At 51.4% G+C, this 18,160-nt stretch overlaps 2 protein-coding genes across 2 annotated transcripts; both read right to left on the bottom strand.

Moving 5' to 3' along the window:
* Window positions 1–8,838: 8,838 nt before the first annotated feature.
* On the bottom strand, window positions 8,839–11,913 carry ATP6V1FNB (ATP6V1F neighbor). Its single transcript, XM_049775661.1, has 2 exons — window positions 11,245–11,913; window positions 8,839–8,966 (listed from the first exon to the last, which is right to left on the bottom strand). The coding sequence occupies exons 1-2, from the start codon at window positions 11,666–11,668 to the stop codon at window positions 8,872–8,874; spliced, it is 519 nt and encodes a 172-aa protein (XP_049631618.1). The 5' UTR covers window positions 11,669–11,913; the 3' UTR covers window positions 8,839–8,871.
* A 236-nt stretch (window positions 11,914–12,149) lies between these two features.
* Window positions 12,150–16,211, bottom strand: ATP6V1F (ATPase H+ transporting V1 subunit F). Its single transcript, XM_049775778.1, has 2 exons — window positions 15,997–16,211; window positions 12,150–12,632 (listed from the first exon to the last, which is right to left on the bottom strand). The coding sequence occupies exons 1-2, from the start codon at window positions 16,152–16,154 to the stop codon at window positions 12,431–12,433; spliced, it is 360 nt and encodes a 119-aa protein (XP_049631735.1). The 5' UTR covers window positions 16,155–16,211; the 3' UTR covers window positions 12,150–12,430.
* Between the last annotated feature and the right edge of the window lie 1,949 nt (window positions 16,212–18,160).

Below are 18,160 nucleotides of genomic sequence, written 5' to 3'. Positions count from 1 at the left end.
TTCCTGGTGAGAGCAAAATTATTTTTTGAAAGAGAGAAAGAAATAAAAAAGAAAGAAGAGGGCCCGGAGAGATAGCACAGCGGTGTTTGCCTTGCAAGCAGCCGATCCAGGACCAAAGGTGGTTGGTTCGAATCCCGGTGTCCCATATGGTCCCCCATGCCTGCCAGGAGCTATATCTGAGCAGACAGCCAGGAGTTACCCCTGAGCACCGCTGGGTGCGGCCCAAAAACCAAAAAAAAAAAAGAAAAAAGAAAAAAAAAAAGAAGAAAGAAAGAAAAGAAAGAGAAAGAATGAAGGAAGAAAGGAAAGGAAAGACAGCTCTTGTTTGTTTGTTTTGGGGAGTTTCCAGGCCCAGGGACCCCCTCCTGGTGATCTTGGCTATTCAGGCTGGGGTTCAATAACAAAGACTCAAAGCTGTGATTCTATTCAGCCCTGAAGTCCTGGGTATACTCGGGTTAGCCTGGTTGTGCTGGGGACTTTCTGGGACACACCCAGCAGCTCTTGGGAGAACATGGACTGTCAGGAATCAAACTGGCATCAGCCATACGTAAGGCATGTGCCTTAACACCTGTACTGACTCCTTGGCTCCAAGTGATTTGTTTTGTTTGTTTTTTTGTTTTGCTTGGGGCCCACACCCAGTGATACTCAGAGACCACGTGATATGGGGGTAGAAGTGGGGAACTCCCACTCTAAGTCATCTCCCTGACCCCAAGAATTTTTGGGAGTCTTTTCTCTGACCAAGGCTGGTATTTTAGGCACCTTCACTAATGGTTGGGCCTGTGATCTGACTTTGTGGGCACTCCGGGGTCATGTGTCCCTCAACCCATGTCCTAGATATGTGCCATCTGCCTCCAGATGAGGGGACAGCACCACCTTCATTCTTATCACTTACTCTCTGGTTCTAGCAAGGATGCCCCTACTTCACGGACTCTGTTGGTATATGTGTAAGTTACTTGGGATCTGGACACAAGAGAGGGCAACTATTATCTGCTGTTCATCTCTTGGGCAAGCATTACAGACCAATAATCTATGTGTGGGTGCACATGGGTATATGTTGACTGGTGTATGCTCATAGTGTGTGTGTAAGCACAAGGGTATATATCCAGAGGTAACACACAGGATTGGTACACGGGCATTGGGGCTGTTTGCTCAAGAGGATATATATGCACATGGGTGAACATATGCAGTATGTGAATAGGAGATTTATACACACAAGTATATCCACACAGAGATAAAGACATGGATGTGTGCACATGGGGATATGCTCATAAGTTTATGCACATGATACATGGGTTCAGGAGAATATGCACACAGGGATATACATATGGTGTATGTACACACAAGTATATGCCTATGAGCATATGCATATGGGTGTTTGTTTAGGGGGTTATGTATACAGGGTCGTGCACATGACATGAGTCATGCATATCAGTACATACATATGGATGTCTGTTTAGAGGGATTTCACATAGGGATATACACATGGGTGTATGTACACAGGTGTTTTATGAGGATATACACATGGATCTATGCACATTGGTGTTTGTTCAAGGGTAGATACACAGAGGGATATGCATGTGGGCATACATACTTGGGTATGTATGGCTGATACATGCACAGGGGTACCTGGACACTTCTGGGATCACAAACAAGCCATATGCACCCCTCTAGGAGGTCACTCCTCTCCTCACACTGCTTCTACATGACATAAAACCCAGCCGAGGCCGGAGCAGAGACATGACTCAGCCCAGACCTGGCTCAGATGTCTAGGCCCTAAATTATTGAGTTCAGGGCTTTGTCTCCTCCACTCCCAGCCTCCTGGGCTCTGCAAGCTCCTGCAGCAGAACATGCAGGGGTCCTGGGGCCCTCTCCATGGAGCAGCTATGACAGGGTGTTTCAGGCTCTCTTGCTAGCCCAAGCAGACCTTGGCTTTGTACCAGTGCCTCTTTAAGTGGTCTGTTGGCCTGAGCCAGCTCCAGGCTGCACTGCAGCAGGTGATGGGGGCTGGGCTCTAATTCTTGGGGTGCAGGGTTGGCACACATACATGCCAGAGTTGGGCCTGTCCCTCAGGCTTGGAGCTACTGGTCTTGCTGCTGGAGATGGAGCAGAGCCAGTGGGCTCAGGAACAGGTAGGGACTGGCTGGGGGACGTGGCGGGAGGAGGACAGCAACTTCCTCAGACCCTGCACTCCATCTTTCTGCAGCTTCTATGGGACTTGGAGCTACTGACGGGGGCTGGGCTGGGCCTCTTCTGGCCCCCTCAGGTCCAGTTTCACAATCTGTGGGACATGAAGGTGCGAAGCCAGTGGGACATGCCTCAGGGTAGCACAATTGGGGGCTCTGAGCTGCTGCGGAGTAGGGTAAGTTGGGGCATGCGGGGTGTGAGGGGGGTCAGGAAGTAGGAGTGTGGGCTTTAGAGACAGGGCAGGATCCAAAGGATCCTTCCTTCCTTCCAGGGAATATGTATGGAGGGGGCTCCAGGGCTAAAAGGAGATACAGAGGAATTCAGATGAACAGGGGTCCAGGGGATCCAGATAGACAGAGATCTAGGGGTTCAATCAGCTGTGGAGATGTCTAGAAGTGTGAACCATGGCTGCAGTGAGTAAGCCCAGAGAGACCCCAGAGCAGCACCAGCCACTGTCCTTTCCCTCCAGGAGGAGAGGATTTTGGTAGGGAGCACCCAGGAAGTCCAGGCCACATGGTGGGACAGTACAGCTGGACTCAAATGGGCAGCGAGAGGGGAGAGGCGTCCCTGCTCCTGCCAGGCAGGGGAAGTGAGGCAGTCACACAAGAACAGGCTGTTGGGGGAGGGAGGGTCTGACCGTCCTCCTAGGACAGGGCACTGTGGACAGGACCCCCCACCACCCTTTCCAGAGTTCCAGGCTGCACTCCTTGCACCAAGCCATGGACTCCCTGACCATCAGCAGTCCCTTGTCACAGGGGTGAGTCTTTCTCCCAGGAATTGTGTTACACAAAAGGGCTAGCAGAGACTCCGCTCCCATCTCCTTCCAGAGCCTGCCCTCTCCCCTACTTGGTCCCTCATTCATTTGTCCTCTCAAAGACCCTGGGAAACAGATACATACACAAACACTCACACTAAAACACTCACATACATATACACACATGCTTACACTCACATGTACACAGTCTTCACATGACACACATACTTTATATATATACACAAACTCATACACTCACATATTCATATATATGCATACATACACACTCTCTCACTCTTACACACACACACACACACACACACACACACACACACACACACATGCACACACACACACACCAGCTCCTGGCTCCTGGGATCTAGCTGTGGGTTGGGGCTGGGGAGACTAGCATAGACTGCTCACCCCTTCCAGAGCAGCAGGACACAGCTCTGAGGCAGCCTTGGCACCCTTGCAGGGGGCAGAATACAGATGTGGAGAAAGCTGGAAGTGATACAAGATATGCAAGCCGACCTGCAGAGCCCACACCTGGTATGCTGACAGGGGTCCAGGTTGGGGTGGCCAGACTTGACAGGGAACAGAGAAGACCTTAGCCCAGTGTCTAGACTGTCTTTCCCCCAGACTCCTCATCCTTTGACTGACACCTTGCAACTGAATGCCAACTATGTCCCCACCAAATCTGAAGTAAGATGGAGCTTGGTGGAGGAGAGTCCCCAAAGGGACTGTACCTGGCTGCCCAAGGTGAATGATAAGTCCTAGCTCCATGTCACTTATTTATTGCCACCTTCATGCCAGTCCCTAAGTGCAAGAGAAACTTGGCCTTCACCCCAGGCCCCCTCCCTGAGAAACTCATAGGCTAGTGAGACACTAATGAGGCCATGAAATTCAAGAGCTCACAGCTGCTGGGCTTTCAGCCTATTCACTTCAGCCTATTCACACTCTCAAGTCTGCTCAATCTTGGAAAGCCACGAGTTTTTCATTGTTCCCTGGGAAAGAACAGGCGAGTACCCATGAAATCTTTCTGAGGGACACAGAATTCACTCCAGTTTCTTGTTCAGGGGATAGCAGGCCCAAAAAGGCAAAGGTCTGGGTAGGATGTCATTGTCTCTCAGTTCATGGCAATAAATTCAAAGGCTGAGGAATCTTCTTAGGCGCCTTTGTTTAGAAACTCATCAAAAGCCTTCTTTTCACAAAAGTGGGCCTGACGCATACCAAAGGGTTTTCTTGTGCAAGTTCTCAGTCTAAGACCTGAAATCCGGTGCATTTGGAAGTTGTGTGTGTGTGGAATTTCTGTTTCCTACACAGTTGAAAGGCTGCAGTGACATACCAGCTCCTTTTATTTTTTTCTAATACCAGTTCCTTTTTAAGTGCTTTTTGTCTATTCTAAAATCTTGGGCACTTGTAGCCAGAGCCTGGAAATTTCATTTCTGGAATTCTAATATGATGTCATCAGAAACAAACCAAAAAGAGCTAAGGAGGGTTTTCTTCTTTTCTTTTTTTTTTTTCTTTTTGTTTGTTTGTTTTGTTTTTGGGTCACACCTGGCAATGCTCAGGGGCTACTCCTGGCTCTATGCTCAGAAATCGCCCCTGGCAGGCACGGGGGGACCATATGGGATGCCAGGATTCGAACCACCATCCTTCTGCATGAAAGGCAAATGCCCTACCTCCATGCCATCTTTCCGGCCCCGGGTTTTCTTCTTTCTTTCTCTTTCTTTCTTCTTTCCCTTTCTTTTTTCTTTCCTTCCTTCTTTTCTCTTTTTTAAAATATCTTTATTTAAGCACCATGATTACAAGCATGTTTGAATTTTCTTTCTTTCTTTTCTTTTTTTTTTTTTTTTTTTTTTTTGGGCCACACCCAGTGGTGCTCAGGGGTTACTCCTGGCTGTCTGCTCAGAAATAGCTCCTGGCAGGCACGGGGGACCATATGGGACACCGGGATTCGAACCAACCACCTTTGGCCCTGGATCGGCTGCTTGCAAGGCAAACGCCGCTGTGCTATCTCTCCGGGCCCTGGATTTTCTTCTTAAAAATAATGTTTTTTTAGGGCTGGAGCAATAGCACAATGGTAGAGCATTTGCCTTGCACATGGCCAATCCTGGACAGATTGCGGTTCTATTCCTAACATCCCATATGGTCCCCTGAGCCTCACCAGGAGTGATTTTTTTCTTTCTTTCTTCCTTTTCTTTTCTTTTCTTTTCTTTTTTTTTTTTTGTTGTTGTTTTGGGCTTGGTGACACTCAGGGGTTACTCCTGGCTATTTGCATCCCCATATGGGATGCCAGGGATCAAAGTGAGGTCTGTCCTGGATCAGCCGCATGCAAGGCAAACACCCTACCACTGTGCCACCTCTCCAGCCCCAGGAGTGAATTTTTTTTTTTTTTTTTTTTGGTTTTTGGGTCACACCTGGCAGTGCTCAGGAGTTACTTCTGGCTCTGCACTCAGATGTCGCTTCTGGCAGGCTGAGGGGACCATATGGGATGCCAGGATTCGAACTGGGGTTTGTCATGTGTTGGCTGCGTGCAAGGCAAACGCCTTACCACTGTGCTATCACTCCGGCCTCCTCAGGAGTGATTCTGAGTGCAGAACCATGAGTAAGCCCTGAGTGCCACCAGGTATGGCCCAAAAACAACAACAACAACAACAACAACAATAATAATAATTTTAATTGAATCTCCATGGAATAAAAGTTACAATTTTTTTTTTTTTTTTTTGGTATTTGGGCCACACCCGGCGGTGCTCAGGGGTTACTCCTGGCTGTCTGCTCAGAAATAGCTCCTGGCAGGCACGGGGGACCATATGGGACACCGGGATTCGAACCAACCACCTTTGGTCCTGGATCGGCTGCTTGCAAGGCAAACGCCGCTGTGCTATCTCTCCGGGCCCACAAAATTATTTATGATTTAGTTTCAGGAATACAATGTCCCAACCCCAATCCCTTTATCCCTTTATGTTCCTCCACCAATGTCCTGTTTGCCTCCTGCCCAGACCTGCCTCTATGGCAGTCACTATTTTCCTTTTTCTTTCCCTCCCCCCTTTTAGGCATTTTGTTTTACCATACTTTTACTGATGGGCATTAGGCCATGCCACTTAGGATAACCTAAGGACGATTTTCTTTTCTTTTTTAGGGGGTCATTCCCCAGGAGTGATCAAATCTGGGACTCTGTATGCCAGACATACCAGCCCTTTGAGCCACCTCTGGCTCACTCCAGAGGATTTTTCTATATAACACTGCAGAGCACACAACAGGCTTCTTCATAGTTCTGGAAGGACAACACGTGGGTGAAGTGGGAGTGTCCTTAGGCCCCATGAAACCTGGCAAACACTCTCTACACTTACAGAGATGGGGTTTGCTGTTGGCAGGCAGGCCCCAACTGACACAGAAGACTGGAATGGTGACCTCTGGCCACCTTCAAGTCAAGTCCCAAGGGAACCCCTCATCCTGAGTGGACGCTCTTGGGCTTAGGTTTTGGGAAGGTGGAATGTGTGAAGGGGACATGGACAGAGACTCCCCTCCCCCCAAACTCACTTTGGTCTGTCCCCTTCAGAAGGCTTACAGGAGCTCAAGTCCAACTGCTGCTGTGATAGCTCAGGAGAACTAGGGAGCTCTGAGTACAAGGTAAAGGGTGCAGCATGGGACTCTCAGAAGACGGGGTTGGGCCGCCTGGTAGGAGGCTGCTGGGAGGGATGCAGGTCATCTTCTGTTATGAGGAGAGTGGGAGGTAACCCTGCTACAGGGACCCACTCTCAAGAAGCTGAGGAAACCGTGATTTTTCTTTTCAGGACCTCACCTGGAGGGACGAAGCGGAAATGGTGGCCCAGAATGCCCCAAAGTCCTCAGGCCTGCCAGAACCCAGATACCCAACCTGGGTGCTGGGCTGGGACAGGGACCAGGACCTGGCAGAGCTTGAGAAACTCTTGAGGATTGAAGTTCCTCGGGGCCAGAGGGAGAAGTGGCCTCAGGGCCGGGAAGAGACGTCCCAGGGCCAGAGGGAACAAGCCCACCCAAACAAGCCGGAACCCAAACTTCCCAAGAGTCAGAGGAGGGAGGGCCCCCAGGGCCAGAGCCAAGAGGTTCCCCCAGGTCAGAGGGGAAAGAGCCCGAGGACAGGGGCCTTGGAAGAGTCTGGTGAAGGACAGGAAGCAAAGAGCCTTCTGTTTTCGGGGGGCCGTAGCTCACAGGCTCAGGAGGAGGGCAACACCCTGGACATTCCGGGGCCCTTGGGCAGTTCGCTGGGGGAGGAGATGCAGCAGCCTGGGGGAAGGGGGGTCCTGGGTGCCCAGGGCAGGACCGGCCAGCAGCTGCAGGGCCAAGATGCCGGGCCCAAGCAGGAGACAGCGGGGGATCCCCACCCAGTCCTGCTCCTGAGTCCAGATGCTGCGACGCCAGAGGCCGGCAGCACACGGAGCTCCGGGCCGCAGGAGGGTCTCGCAGCAGCCGCCAGGCACCCCACGCCGGGGCGCCATCTGCCGGGGCTGCAGGCATCCGCAGGGAACCCGGAGCCAGAGGCTGGCGAGGCCCTGGAGCTGCGGGTGGGCGCCGCGGGAGAGCCCCGAGCTGCTGGCGCTGAGGCCCCGGAGGCCCCGAAGAGCGCGAGGCCCCGCTTCCCCGACGTGAGCGCCGCGCAGCAGGCGTCGGCTCTGCGGCGGCTGTTGGAGCTGCAGGGCGCGGCCAGGCGCCGGCGGGGGCAGGACCGGGAGCTCCAGCGCCTGCGGGTGCGCGGCAGCTCGGCGGGGCTGGGGGGCCACTGAGGCCCGGTGGGGTGGCTGCGAGGCTCCGCGGCTGACAGCGCCCCCTCCAGGTCCTTGAAGGCCTGCGCGTCGCCAGGAACCGCCGGTGTCGGGTTCACCCCCTGGGGCCTCCTCTCCAGCGGACTCAGCTTCCACTACAGGTAAGACACACACACACACACACACACACACACACACACACACACACACACACACACACACACACACACACACCCTGGGGCCTCCATCCCAGCACTCAGCTCCCACTACAGGTAAGACACACACACACACACACACACACACACACACACACATCCCTGGGTCTATTCCAGCAGACTCAGCTTCCATTACAGATTAGATGTGTACACACACCCTAGGGCTTCCACTCAACTCCCACTATAGGTAAGGCGTGTACACACACACACACACACACACACACATCCCTAGACATGTGCACACACACATCCTGGGTCCTCCATTCCAGCAGGCTTAGCTTCCACTACAGGTAAGATGTGTACACACACACCCTGGGGTCTCCATTCAATCAGATTCAGCTTCTAACATGTAAGACATGTACCACACACACCTCTGGATGTGAAAACACACACACACACACACACACACACACACACACACACACACACACACACACACACACACACACACACACACACACACACACCGCCCGCTCTCTGCTGCCCCCTAACGGCAGACTCAGCGCTCTGTGTTGTCCCAGGACGACGCGGAGGGGCAACGGCGAGCGCTGCGGGAGCAGCTCCAGCAGGTGCACCAAGAGAGGACTGGGAGGCTGCGGGCCCAGGGCGCCAGGTGAGAGGGAAGGAGGCGGCTTGTGTGGGTGTGTTGGGGATACCCTTTCTCTGGCTGCTGGGGTGACAGCCGCCCTCTCCCCAGGAGCACTCAGAACTTCCAGCAACTACTGTGGCTCCCGGGCGCTGCGGAGCCTGAAGCTGCAGAGTAGTGCAGGCCCATTCCCAGACCGTCTCGTCATTGCTGAATCCTGAGGAGGGCGATGAAAGAGATGCGAGTTCTCCAAAAGAGGACACACGGACACACAACACGGTCACACAAACACACACACTCAATTTCTCTCCACTAGGTGGTATTATTCCTTCTCTCCAGCCCTAGGTGGTGTTATTCCTTCTCTCCAGCCCACCAGAGAGCCAAATCTCAGGGATCGAGAAAGGCAAATGCTCCATTCTTTCGGAAGAAAGTTTCCAGGCGACACATCTTGCAGGAGTACATATCGCGCTTTTCCACTGGGCCTGAGGAAAGACCCAAGGGGTGGAAAATGAGCTTCTGGAACTGAACACTAAGCAGGGCGCCATGGCCTCGGGAAGGAAGCCCCACCTTGGTTGGGTCTACCTTGTACTGGTGGAAATAAAAGTATTTCTAGGAAAACAGCTGGTAGTCCAGAGGAGTCCCAGCCAGATGTGTTTGTCAGAGCTCTATCACTTACCATCTCAGGGGATCACTGCCTGCTTTGGTGGGAAAGTTCGTTCCTATATACACCTCACCCATAAGGGCCCGAGGGAACATGTAGTGTGCTTTTTTAAAAGCTAAATTCTGCTTATCCCCAATCACCTACTTTTACTTTTTGTTGTTGCAGGCCCCAATTCGTAGAGACTCATGATCCAGTTTTACTTAAAATTCACAGCCATGGACAGCACAGGAACACAGCCTCACACTGCAGCCCCCTAAAGTCCTCCCACATTCCCTAAACTGCACCTTAGCATAACCGCAAACCATCCCACCGAGACATCACTGTAGAGAAAAAGCAGAGTTGCTCCCATGGACAGCCAGCCTTCTCCCCCACCCTCTCTCCCAGATTCTGGAGTACCCTAGTTACTCTTGGGACTTTCAATAGCACCTTGGCTCTGATCATCTCCCATTATGTACTTTCAACTCTGGCTTCTTCACTCCAGAGCACTTCCCATTGGCAGTGGTCATCAAACACCACCCCTGTCCCAGTCCTCCACTGCCTGGGTGCTAGTTGTTTCAAGACCTTCAGCATTCTCCCCTCATTCAAGGTATCTGAGGCCCCACTAATTCTTCCCCCAAACCCATCTTCTGCTGACCACCTTAGGCCCTACCAGTAACATCTTTTGCCAGGATGATTCAGAATAGATGCCCGACTCATCTACCAGTGTTTATACTTGCCCTTAGAAAAAACATTGCCTGGGGCCAGAGATAGCATGGAGGTAAGCTGTTTGCCTTGCATGCAGAATGGTCCCCTGAGCCTGCCAGGAGCGATTTCTGAGCATAGAGCCAGGAGTAACCCCTGAGCACTCCGGGTGTGACCCAAAAACTAAAAAAAAAAAAGAAAAGAAAAACATTGCCTACTACAGAATGATTAGGGACCACATCTGGCATAGCTTGAGGGTTCACTCCTGAGTCTTCATTCGGGAATCACTCCTGGAAGTGACTGGGGGAATCAGACGGGATGCCAAGGATCAAGCTGGGTTTGCTACATGCAAGGCAAATGACATCTCTGCTGTGCTATTGCTCCAAGCCCCAACAAAGTGGTTAATTTTGTTTGTGGTGCCAGGGACCATCCCCAGGATCTGTGTTCTGCCACTGAGCTACATTTCTGGCATTGGATATATATATATATATATATATATATATATATATATATATATATATATATATATATATATATATATTTTTTTTTTTTTTTTTTTTTTTTTTTTTTGGTTTTTTTGGTCACACCCGGCGGTGCTCAGGGGCTACTCCTGGCTGTCTGCTCAGAAATAGCTCCTGGCAGGCACCGGGGACCATATGGGACACCGGGATTCGAACCAACCACCTTTGGTCCTGGATCGGCTGCTTGCAAGGCAACCGCTGCTGTGCTATCTCTCTGGGCCCTATTTTTATTATTAAAGGAGCCATGCCCAGCAGGATCAGGGCCCACAAGGGATGTACTAAGTGATGTTGTGTGGTGAGCTAAGCTAGGCATAGGCCCACCCTTTTGAGTCCTATCCCTGGCTACAAGGTTATTTTATATTGCATGGTACCACTCCCAGGACCGTGTAAGGAGCTACATCATGTTAGGGATCAAATCTGGGGTTCCCTCATGCAAAGCCTGCATCCCAGCCTGTTAAGCCCTTTCATGGCCCTATTTTTTGTTAGTAAATTACTCACTTGATCTGCTTAACTGTCTCCATCCCTCACCCCTCCCCACCTTCCAGTAGCTTTCCCTCATGCTGAAGATGAAATCCAAGCCCTTGTCATTTAGTTTTTGAATGAAAATGTGGCTGTCAGAGGTCTTTATGGATTATTCCACTTAAATCAGTCCTTGTCCACCTTAAAGCCCTAGGCCCCCACCTCCCTGTAAGGGGGAGATCCCTGCCCAGAGCCACCCTGGAACTTGTCCCTCTTGGGTATTCCCTTGCCCTCATCTGTGGGCCAACCCTCCACGAGAACATACACCCCCAGAAAGAGTACCCCCACTCGCGTGTGCCTGGTGTGAGAGCAAGGCCTGGCTCGGGGCAGGTGGCTGGTGAGTGTGTAGGGGGCAGCATTTCTAGAGGGCAGGCTCACCCAGCTGCCAGCCATATGTGAAGTTGGTGGTGACAGGAAAGTAGTAGCGCTTCTCAGGCAGATCCAGTTTCCGGGTGTTGAGATACTGGTGGCGGCCCTGGGAGTCGTGGGAGATGCCTTCGTACAGCAGGGCTCGGACGGCAGCTGGGACTGGCTGCATTTCAGACTGAATAGGAGGTGCCTGGACAGTGCTAGGTACCTTCTCTGGTACAGCTTGGGGGGCAGGTAAAGGAGAAGGTGACGGGGGTAACTTGGTGTGTAAAGTGGGCAGTTTGAGGGGCAGGCAGGCTGCAGCCCTAGCCTGCTTGGCCTTCACCATTGAGCTGTACTTGCGGTGCCATTCACAGCGTAACATCTTCTCCTTCATATAGTTCTCCCTCCAGAAGTTCTGCTGCAGGGAATCCATGATGAGTGGGCGCGCCATGATGGCTGGCAGCAGGGGCTGCTGCTATGGGCAGCCCCACAGGCAGAGGACTGGCAGCAGGTGGGGTGGCCCAAGCCGTCACCTGGCAACCAGCCTCACCTCACACAGGGCCAGGTCTCAGTCACCCTCCTGGGCCTCGGTTCCTGGGCCAGCTGCAGCTCAGACCACCACTGGCCAACCTTTAATCCCCTAATCTCTTGAAGGCATCTGGCTCTAGGACTATAGGCCTCTGTACTTTCTGCTTCTGATCCTTAAGATAAGGCCCCTTCCCAGCCCAAGATATCCCAAGTCACAGAGCAGGGCTCCCTTCTGTTCCTTTTTCTTCTTTGCCTGCCAGTGCCCTTTGTTTTAGGGGACTGGGCCTTGAGCAAGGGCCCTACCTTCCAGGCCCACTGTTTCTTAGCTCGGGGCCAGCCCTGCTCATCTAATCCCAACACAGCCCTTTCCCTCCTGCACAGTCCTTTCCATCACCGAGCCCGGGTCAAGAAGTCACAAAGACATTCATTTCACATCAATAATGACATTAAGGTAACAGCACAGGGAGGAGGGAGCAGAGAGAGAAGACAGTCAGGTTCCCCCGTACCCTAAGCAGTCTTGGTTTTAATGGCAGCACCCCAGAAACCTGCAAGCATCTTATCTGGTCTCTCAATGGAACGGAGAAGGGCAGGGACCTGGAAGCCAGAGGCTGGTGACTGAAGGGCAGGTGGTGAGCTGAAAGAAAGGCCTGGCATTCGGGAGGGGCTGTAGGGCTAGGGGGAGAACCTAGCGCAAGTCCTCTGCAGTAAACATGCCCCGGGCCCTGTGCAGGATGGAGTCCTTGGCCGCATCATACGGGTGCTCCTTGGATGGGATCTCAAGCACAGCGGGGATGGAGCGCTGATGTGCATCCAGGGCATGTCGCACCATCTCGGCGATGTACTGATTGATGAGGATGATGCCGATGTCATCCCGGTTCAGGAACTGCCTGTGGGGAGAGGAGAATGGGGAGTTCCGGGCAGCTTGCTCCCACTGCAGAAGAGTGACAGCTTGGCCCCTAGAGCACAGAGGGGAAGGAGAAAGGTCCTTCCGATTCAAAATGAATTTCATCTGAGCCAAGAGACATAAGGCAACAGGGCCGAGCATGGACCTTGGATGGACCCCAACGTACTACCTGGTATACCCTAAAACAAAAAAAAAATAAATGGGGCTGGAGCGATAGTACAGCTTGACTTGAATGTGGCTGGCCTGTGTTTAATTCCCTGGACCCCATGTGGTTCCCCAAACCCACCATGATTGATTCCAGAGGCAGCTCCAGAAGTAAACCCTTGAGCATCACTAGAGTAAGCTCTGAACATCCACACGTATCCCCAACCCCCAATACAATAACAACAAAACCCTCTTAATGGTCAGAGAGATAGTACAGGGGTTACTTGTCTCACAGATGCCAACCCTGGTTCCATTTCTGGTACCGCAGATGGTCCCCAGAGCCCCGCCATTTGAGCACAGAACCAAGAGTAAGCCCTAAGCATCGTCAGGTATGACCAAAAATACAAAACCATAAAACAACAACCCCAAAACTCCAAAAGCTAAGGGCTTCAACTGTATATGTATGTGTATGTGTGTGTGTGTGTGTGTGTGTGTGTGTGTGAGAGAGAGAGAGAGAGAGAGAGAGAGAGAGAGAGAGAGAGAGAGAGAGAGACCCTAAGAGATCACACACACACAAAAAAAAAGAGATCACAACAACTGCCACCATAATGAAGGGAAGGGGACCCAAGAAGCTAATTCAAAGGGTTAGCATGCATGCTTTACATGTGGAAGTTCTGGGTTCCATCCCTGGCACCACATGGTTCCCTGAGCACCACTAGGGGTGACCTCTGAGCAGTGTGCCAAGAGGAGGCCAATGGCCAACCACCATGTATGGCCAAAATAAATAAAAATAGACTTGTATGGGGCCGGAATGATAGAACAATGGTAGGGTCCTTGCCTTGCACGCAGCTGACCCATGACAGCACGACAGACCATATGGTTCCCCGAACCTGCCATGAGCGATTCTGAGTGATTTCTGAGAGCTAGGGGTGACCCCTGAGCACCTCGAGGTGTGATCCAAAAACAAAAAAACAAAAAGGACTTGTAACTCAGCAAGAGTGCTTATGCCTTGTGTGTGAGGTACTGAATTTAAACGTCTAAATTATATATATATAGTGTGTGTACACACACGCGAGCGCGCACACACACACACACACACACACACACACACACACACACATAAGCTAAGAGCCAAGGATGACATCAACTTCCTGTGCCTGTAAGGTTCCCAAGAGAGTTGGAGATTAAAACTTCATCTAGCCTAGCAGTGACTTCCATATGCTGCTTTGAGGTAATAAAGGGAGAGACTAATAATAGTAACCAGGGTCTAGAGAGAGAATTCAATGGGCTGGAGCAGATGCTTTGCATGTAGGAGGCCTGGGTTTGATCCCTGGTATTGCATGGTTCTGCAAGCATCACCTGGAGTGACCCTCAACACTGAGGTGGGAGTAGCACCTAAATATCCCTGTAGTCTCCAAACCCAAATCTTTCTCCCAAAATGTAGGGGAAGGACTGATGATACACTCAAGACCTCAAGGACTATACACAAGAAAGTGGGGGTTAGATCAGAGAGGAAGTTGGGTACGAAGTAATGGAAAGAGCAAAACATACTTTCCACAAGACTGAATCTTTCCTGTGATTGTCCACCTGCCCCTTCATTTATTCAGAACAATTTTAAATTTGGATTTAAAACATGGCCACTCGGGGCCGGAGAGATAGCATGGAGGTAAGGCGTTTGCCTTTCATGCAGAAGGTCATCGGTTCGAATCCTGGCGTCCCATATGGTCCTCTGAGCCTGCCAGGAGCTGTTTCTGAGCATGGAGACAGGAGTAACCCGAGCACTGCCAGGTGTGACCCAAAAACCACAAAAAACAAAACAAAACAAAACAAAACATGGCCACTCATTTTGTGTTTTTTGGCCATGGAAAGTCTGACAGTGCTCAAGACTTTATGTGCCAAGAACGAAATCTGGATCAGCTAGATGTAAGGCAAGTGCCCTACCCACTATACTATTTCTCCTATCCCACTCTTGGTATAAAATCTGTCCTCCTGTTCTCCCAGTGACTTGAATCACTTGACTAGATTGCAAAGAAGGGCCTTCCCACCCCAAGGGCAGTGGAAACTGGTTTCAGTCAGACCCTGAGGGGCAGGGCTGTTTATGGGAAAACAGCCAAGAGTGATTTATTTGTGATACTAGATGCAGGAACCCATTAAAGGCCAGGAAAGAAGGAGTGTGGTGGTGCTGGCTCCATAATATTTGGGCACTTTTTTATTTATTTTTTTTTTGGGTCACAACTGGTGACTCACGCTCAGGGGTTACTCGTGTCTATGCGCTCAGAAATTGCCCCTGGCTTTGGGGGACCATGTGGGACTCTGGGATCAAACCGAGGCCCATCCTAGGTCAGCCATGTGCAAGGCAAATGCCCTATTGCTGTGCTATCACTCCGGCCCCTATTTGGGCACTTTTTTTTTTTTTTTTTTTAAATTAAGGAGCATGCCTGTACACTACCACTCTTGTTGTGAAATTTTTGGACTATACATGGCAATGCTCGGGGGTGGGGAGTTACTCCCAGCTCTGTGCTCCAAGATGCCAAGGATCGAACCCAGTTCAGCCACATGCGAGACAAGCGAGTACTTTACCCACAGTACTACTGCTCTGATCCAGAATTTTTCTATTCTCACCAGTGGTTGGTGAATCCCTTCCTCCCTTACAGGGCCATTTCGTGCAGGGGGAGAGGGAAAAACAAAACACACAAGCCAATTCTGGTCCAAGCAAGTAGGTGTCAACTCACAAGAGTTGGGTGTTAAAAATGCTGGGGATTACCCAATTATAAACAATATGTAATCATGGTGCTTAAATAAAGCTATCATTTTAAAAAGAAAGAAATGCAGGGGTTGGCCCGAAGAGCTAATGGGAAGATGGGATATGGAGATAGAGGACAGGGAGGTGATCTAGGGTAGCTGAGAGCCAGGGAAGTGAGGGCGAGGTAGATGAGGGCAAGGGAGGAAAGGCCTGGGTGGAGAGGGCCAAGGAGGGGGACAGCTGGAGGGGCGAGGGCCAGGAGAGACGCGGCCCAGCTGGGCACTCCCGATGCACGGAGACCACTGGGGCCCATCACCAGCTCTATTTCCTTTCCTCTTTTCTGGCACTGGGTCATGTGAGAAGTGAGTGGGTGCAGAAGTGCCCTCACCCCCTCTGCGGGTTGAGTCCAAGGTTTGGAAGCCCACTGCACTCCCCGCCCGGATCCAGGGTCTGGGTTTACCGGAAAGTGTCCTCGATTTCATTGATGGTGGTGTCCTTCTCCACCACCAGGAAATTCGGGTGGCGGTTCTTGTTCAGCTCCCCGATGCCCCCGAGCAGGAAGCCAGTCACCGTGTCCTCGTCTCCGATCACCGCGATGAGCTTTCCCCTCCCGGCCATGGTCGCAGCAAACGCGGGGCGCAGCCTCGACCACCCGCAGAAGCTACGGTGCTTCCTCCGACGCTGCGCTCAGCCTCCCAGGCTGCGGGCCCGCCTCCGGACATGCGCAGTCTTCCCTGCGCGCCGCTTGACACATGCGCACTGAGAATTTGCAGGCCGACGACGCCTGCGCCTTCCGGAACCCGACCCGGCCGAAAACTACAATTCCCAGAATTCCCGCGCGCGAGGCACTAAGGGATTTCCGGGGCCTGTTGTGGCGTTGGTGACACGGGCGGTCGCGGCTACTGCTGGGAGCGCACGGCGCTTGCATCAAAGAAGAAATTTTCTTGGTCTTTTTGTTTTTTTTCAGAGGGGTTAAGGCGGGTATCATGGTGTTGGACGCCAATTCAAAGAGCTAACAAAGCGTACATATTCAATGAATAAAAGAACGAACGAGTTGATGGTGATACCGTTCAGTGAATTAGAGAATCAGATGAACTGGCAAGATTACTGGGATCCGATACAGAGAAGCTTGAAAAGAGACGTAAACTAACCCGTGGAAGGAAGGTGCCGGGCACTCAGAGAAAGCAAGAGGTAGAGCATCTGCAGAGACTTTGCCACTAAAGTGCTAGTGCCCTTCAAGAGAAACGAGACTGGAAATTATATTGAGGAGTTTTATATATATATAATTTTTTTTGAAAAGGAGAATACACCCGCCTAGCACTGTGGGCACAATGGATCATGCCATGCCTAATGGAGCCATGGCTTCCCTCATGCAAAGCATGCTCACTAGTCCTTTGAGCTAATTCCCTGGTCCCCGAATGCAGTATTCGACAAGGGTGACATCTGTGACCCTACTATGTGCAAAGACAAAAGGAGATGAAACCAACACGGGAGGCCATTGATTGTGAGGATTGATGGTAGCCAGCACATAGGTGATGGTTGTGGTGATGTAGAGAAGCAGGTGGAGTCAAGAGAGAAACACAATGAACTATAAACTGATTTGGAGACTGGGCATGTTTGGGGAATGAGGTACAGGGACTTGGGAGCTTAGATGATAGTATGACATTCCTGAGAGGGAAAACTCTGAAATGAATAGCTTGAAGATAACAGGCCCAATCTTTCTCCCCAACCTTGTATTGTTTCTGTAGGCTTTTGGGGGCACATCCAGTAGTACCCAGGGCTTACTCCTCACTCTGCCCTCTGGGATGACTCTTGTCAGGGCTGAAGGCACCATCTGTGTTGCCTGGGATCAAACCCTGGACCAACCAGGTGCAAGGCTTATCCCTCTACCTCTCCTCCCCCCTTTTATCAGGCAACCCTGGTTTTGGCTGTTGTGTATGTAAACATTTTAAAGGGATTATTATGTTACTGACCCCATCCTGATCAGTGATTGTGCCCTACCTTAGGGTGTGACCTGGCATTCAGCTCTCACCCTAATTCTGCTCCCACCATTGGGTGGTACCTGATTCTGGGAGATAAAAGCAAGGGTCTGTGGAAGGCGGGGGGGGGGGGGGGGGGGGGGGGGGGGGTGGGGGGTGGGGGTGGGGGGGCTTTTTGGCTGGAACTGATGCTGAGGCTTTGGACTTCAGTCTTGTCCACCGAATAAAGCTAATATTTTCACAAGCCTGACTATCTGCTAGCTGTTTACCCGCCGCTTCACCTCAGAACCACAGGCTGAACAGGGTGGCAGATGCATGCTCGAGCTGGAGGGGAAAGACCTCATCCTCCATCCCTCCATCAGTCAACCCCTCAAGGGCTGATTGGCATGTGAATTTAGAGTGCCTGAAGCACTCAGATGACCTTGTTTAGAGATTATATAGGTGACAGGCTTGGAATGTGGGTGCAGCTGGTCTGTTCCTCCTGCTGCTGAGAGTTAATTTGGGACTTACCACCAAAAGTCTCAGAGCTTCAGGGCTGTTAGTGTTAAGAGAGAAAGAGCCCATAAATACTCAGCATCTGGGGTTATATACGGCTGGCTGAACAGCGGAGAGAGTATCAACACCCACTAGGTGGGGATACCCCTA

The sequence above is a fragment of the Suncus etruscus genome, chromosome 1 (assembly GCF_024139225.1).
Source record: "Suncus etruscus isolate mSunEtr1 chromosome 1, mSunEtr1.pri.cur, whole genome shotgun sequence".
NCBI lineage: Eukaryota > Metazoa > Chordata > Mammalia > Eulipotyphla > Soricidae > Suncus > Suncus etruscus.
This window is presented reverse-complemented; position numbering and strand designations above follow the sequence as displayed.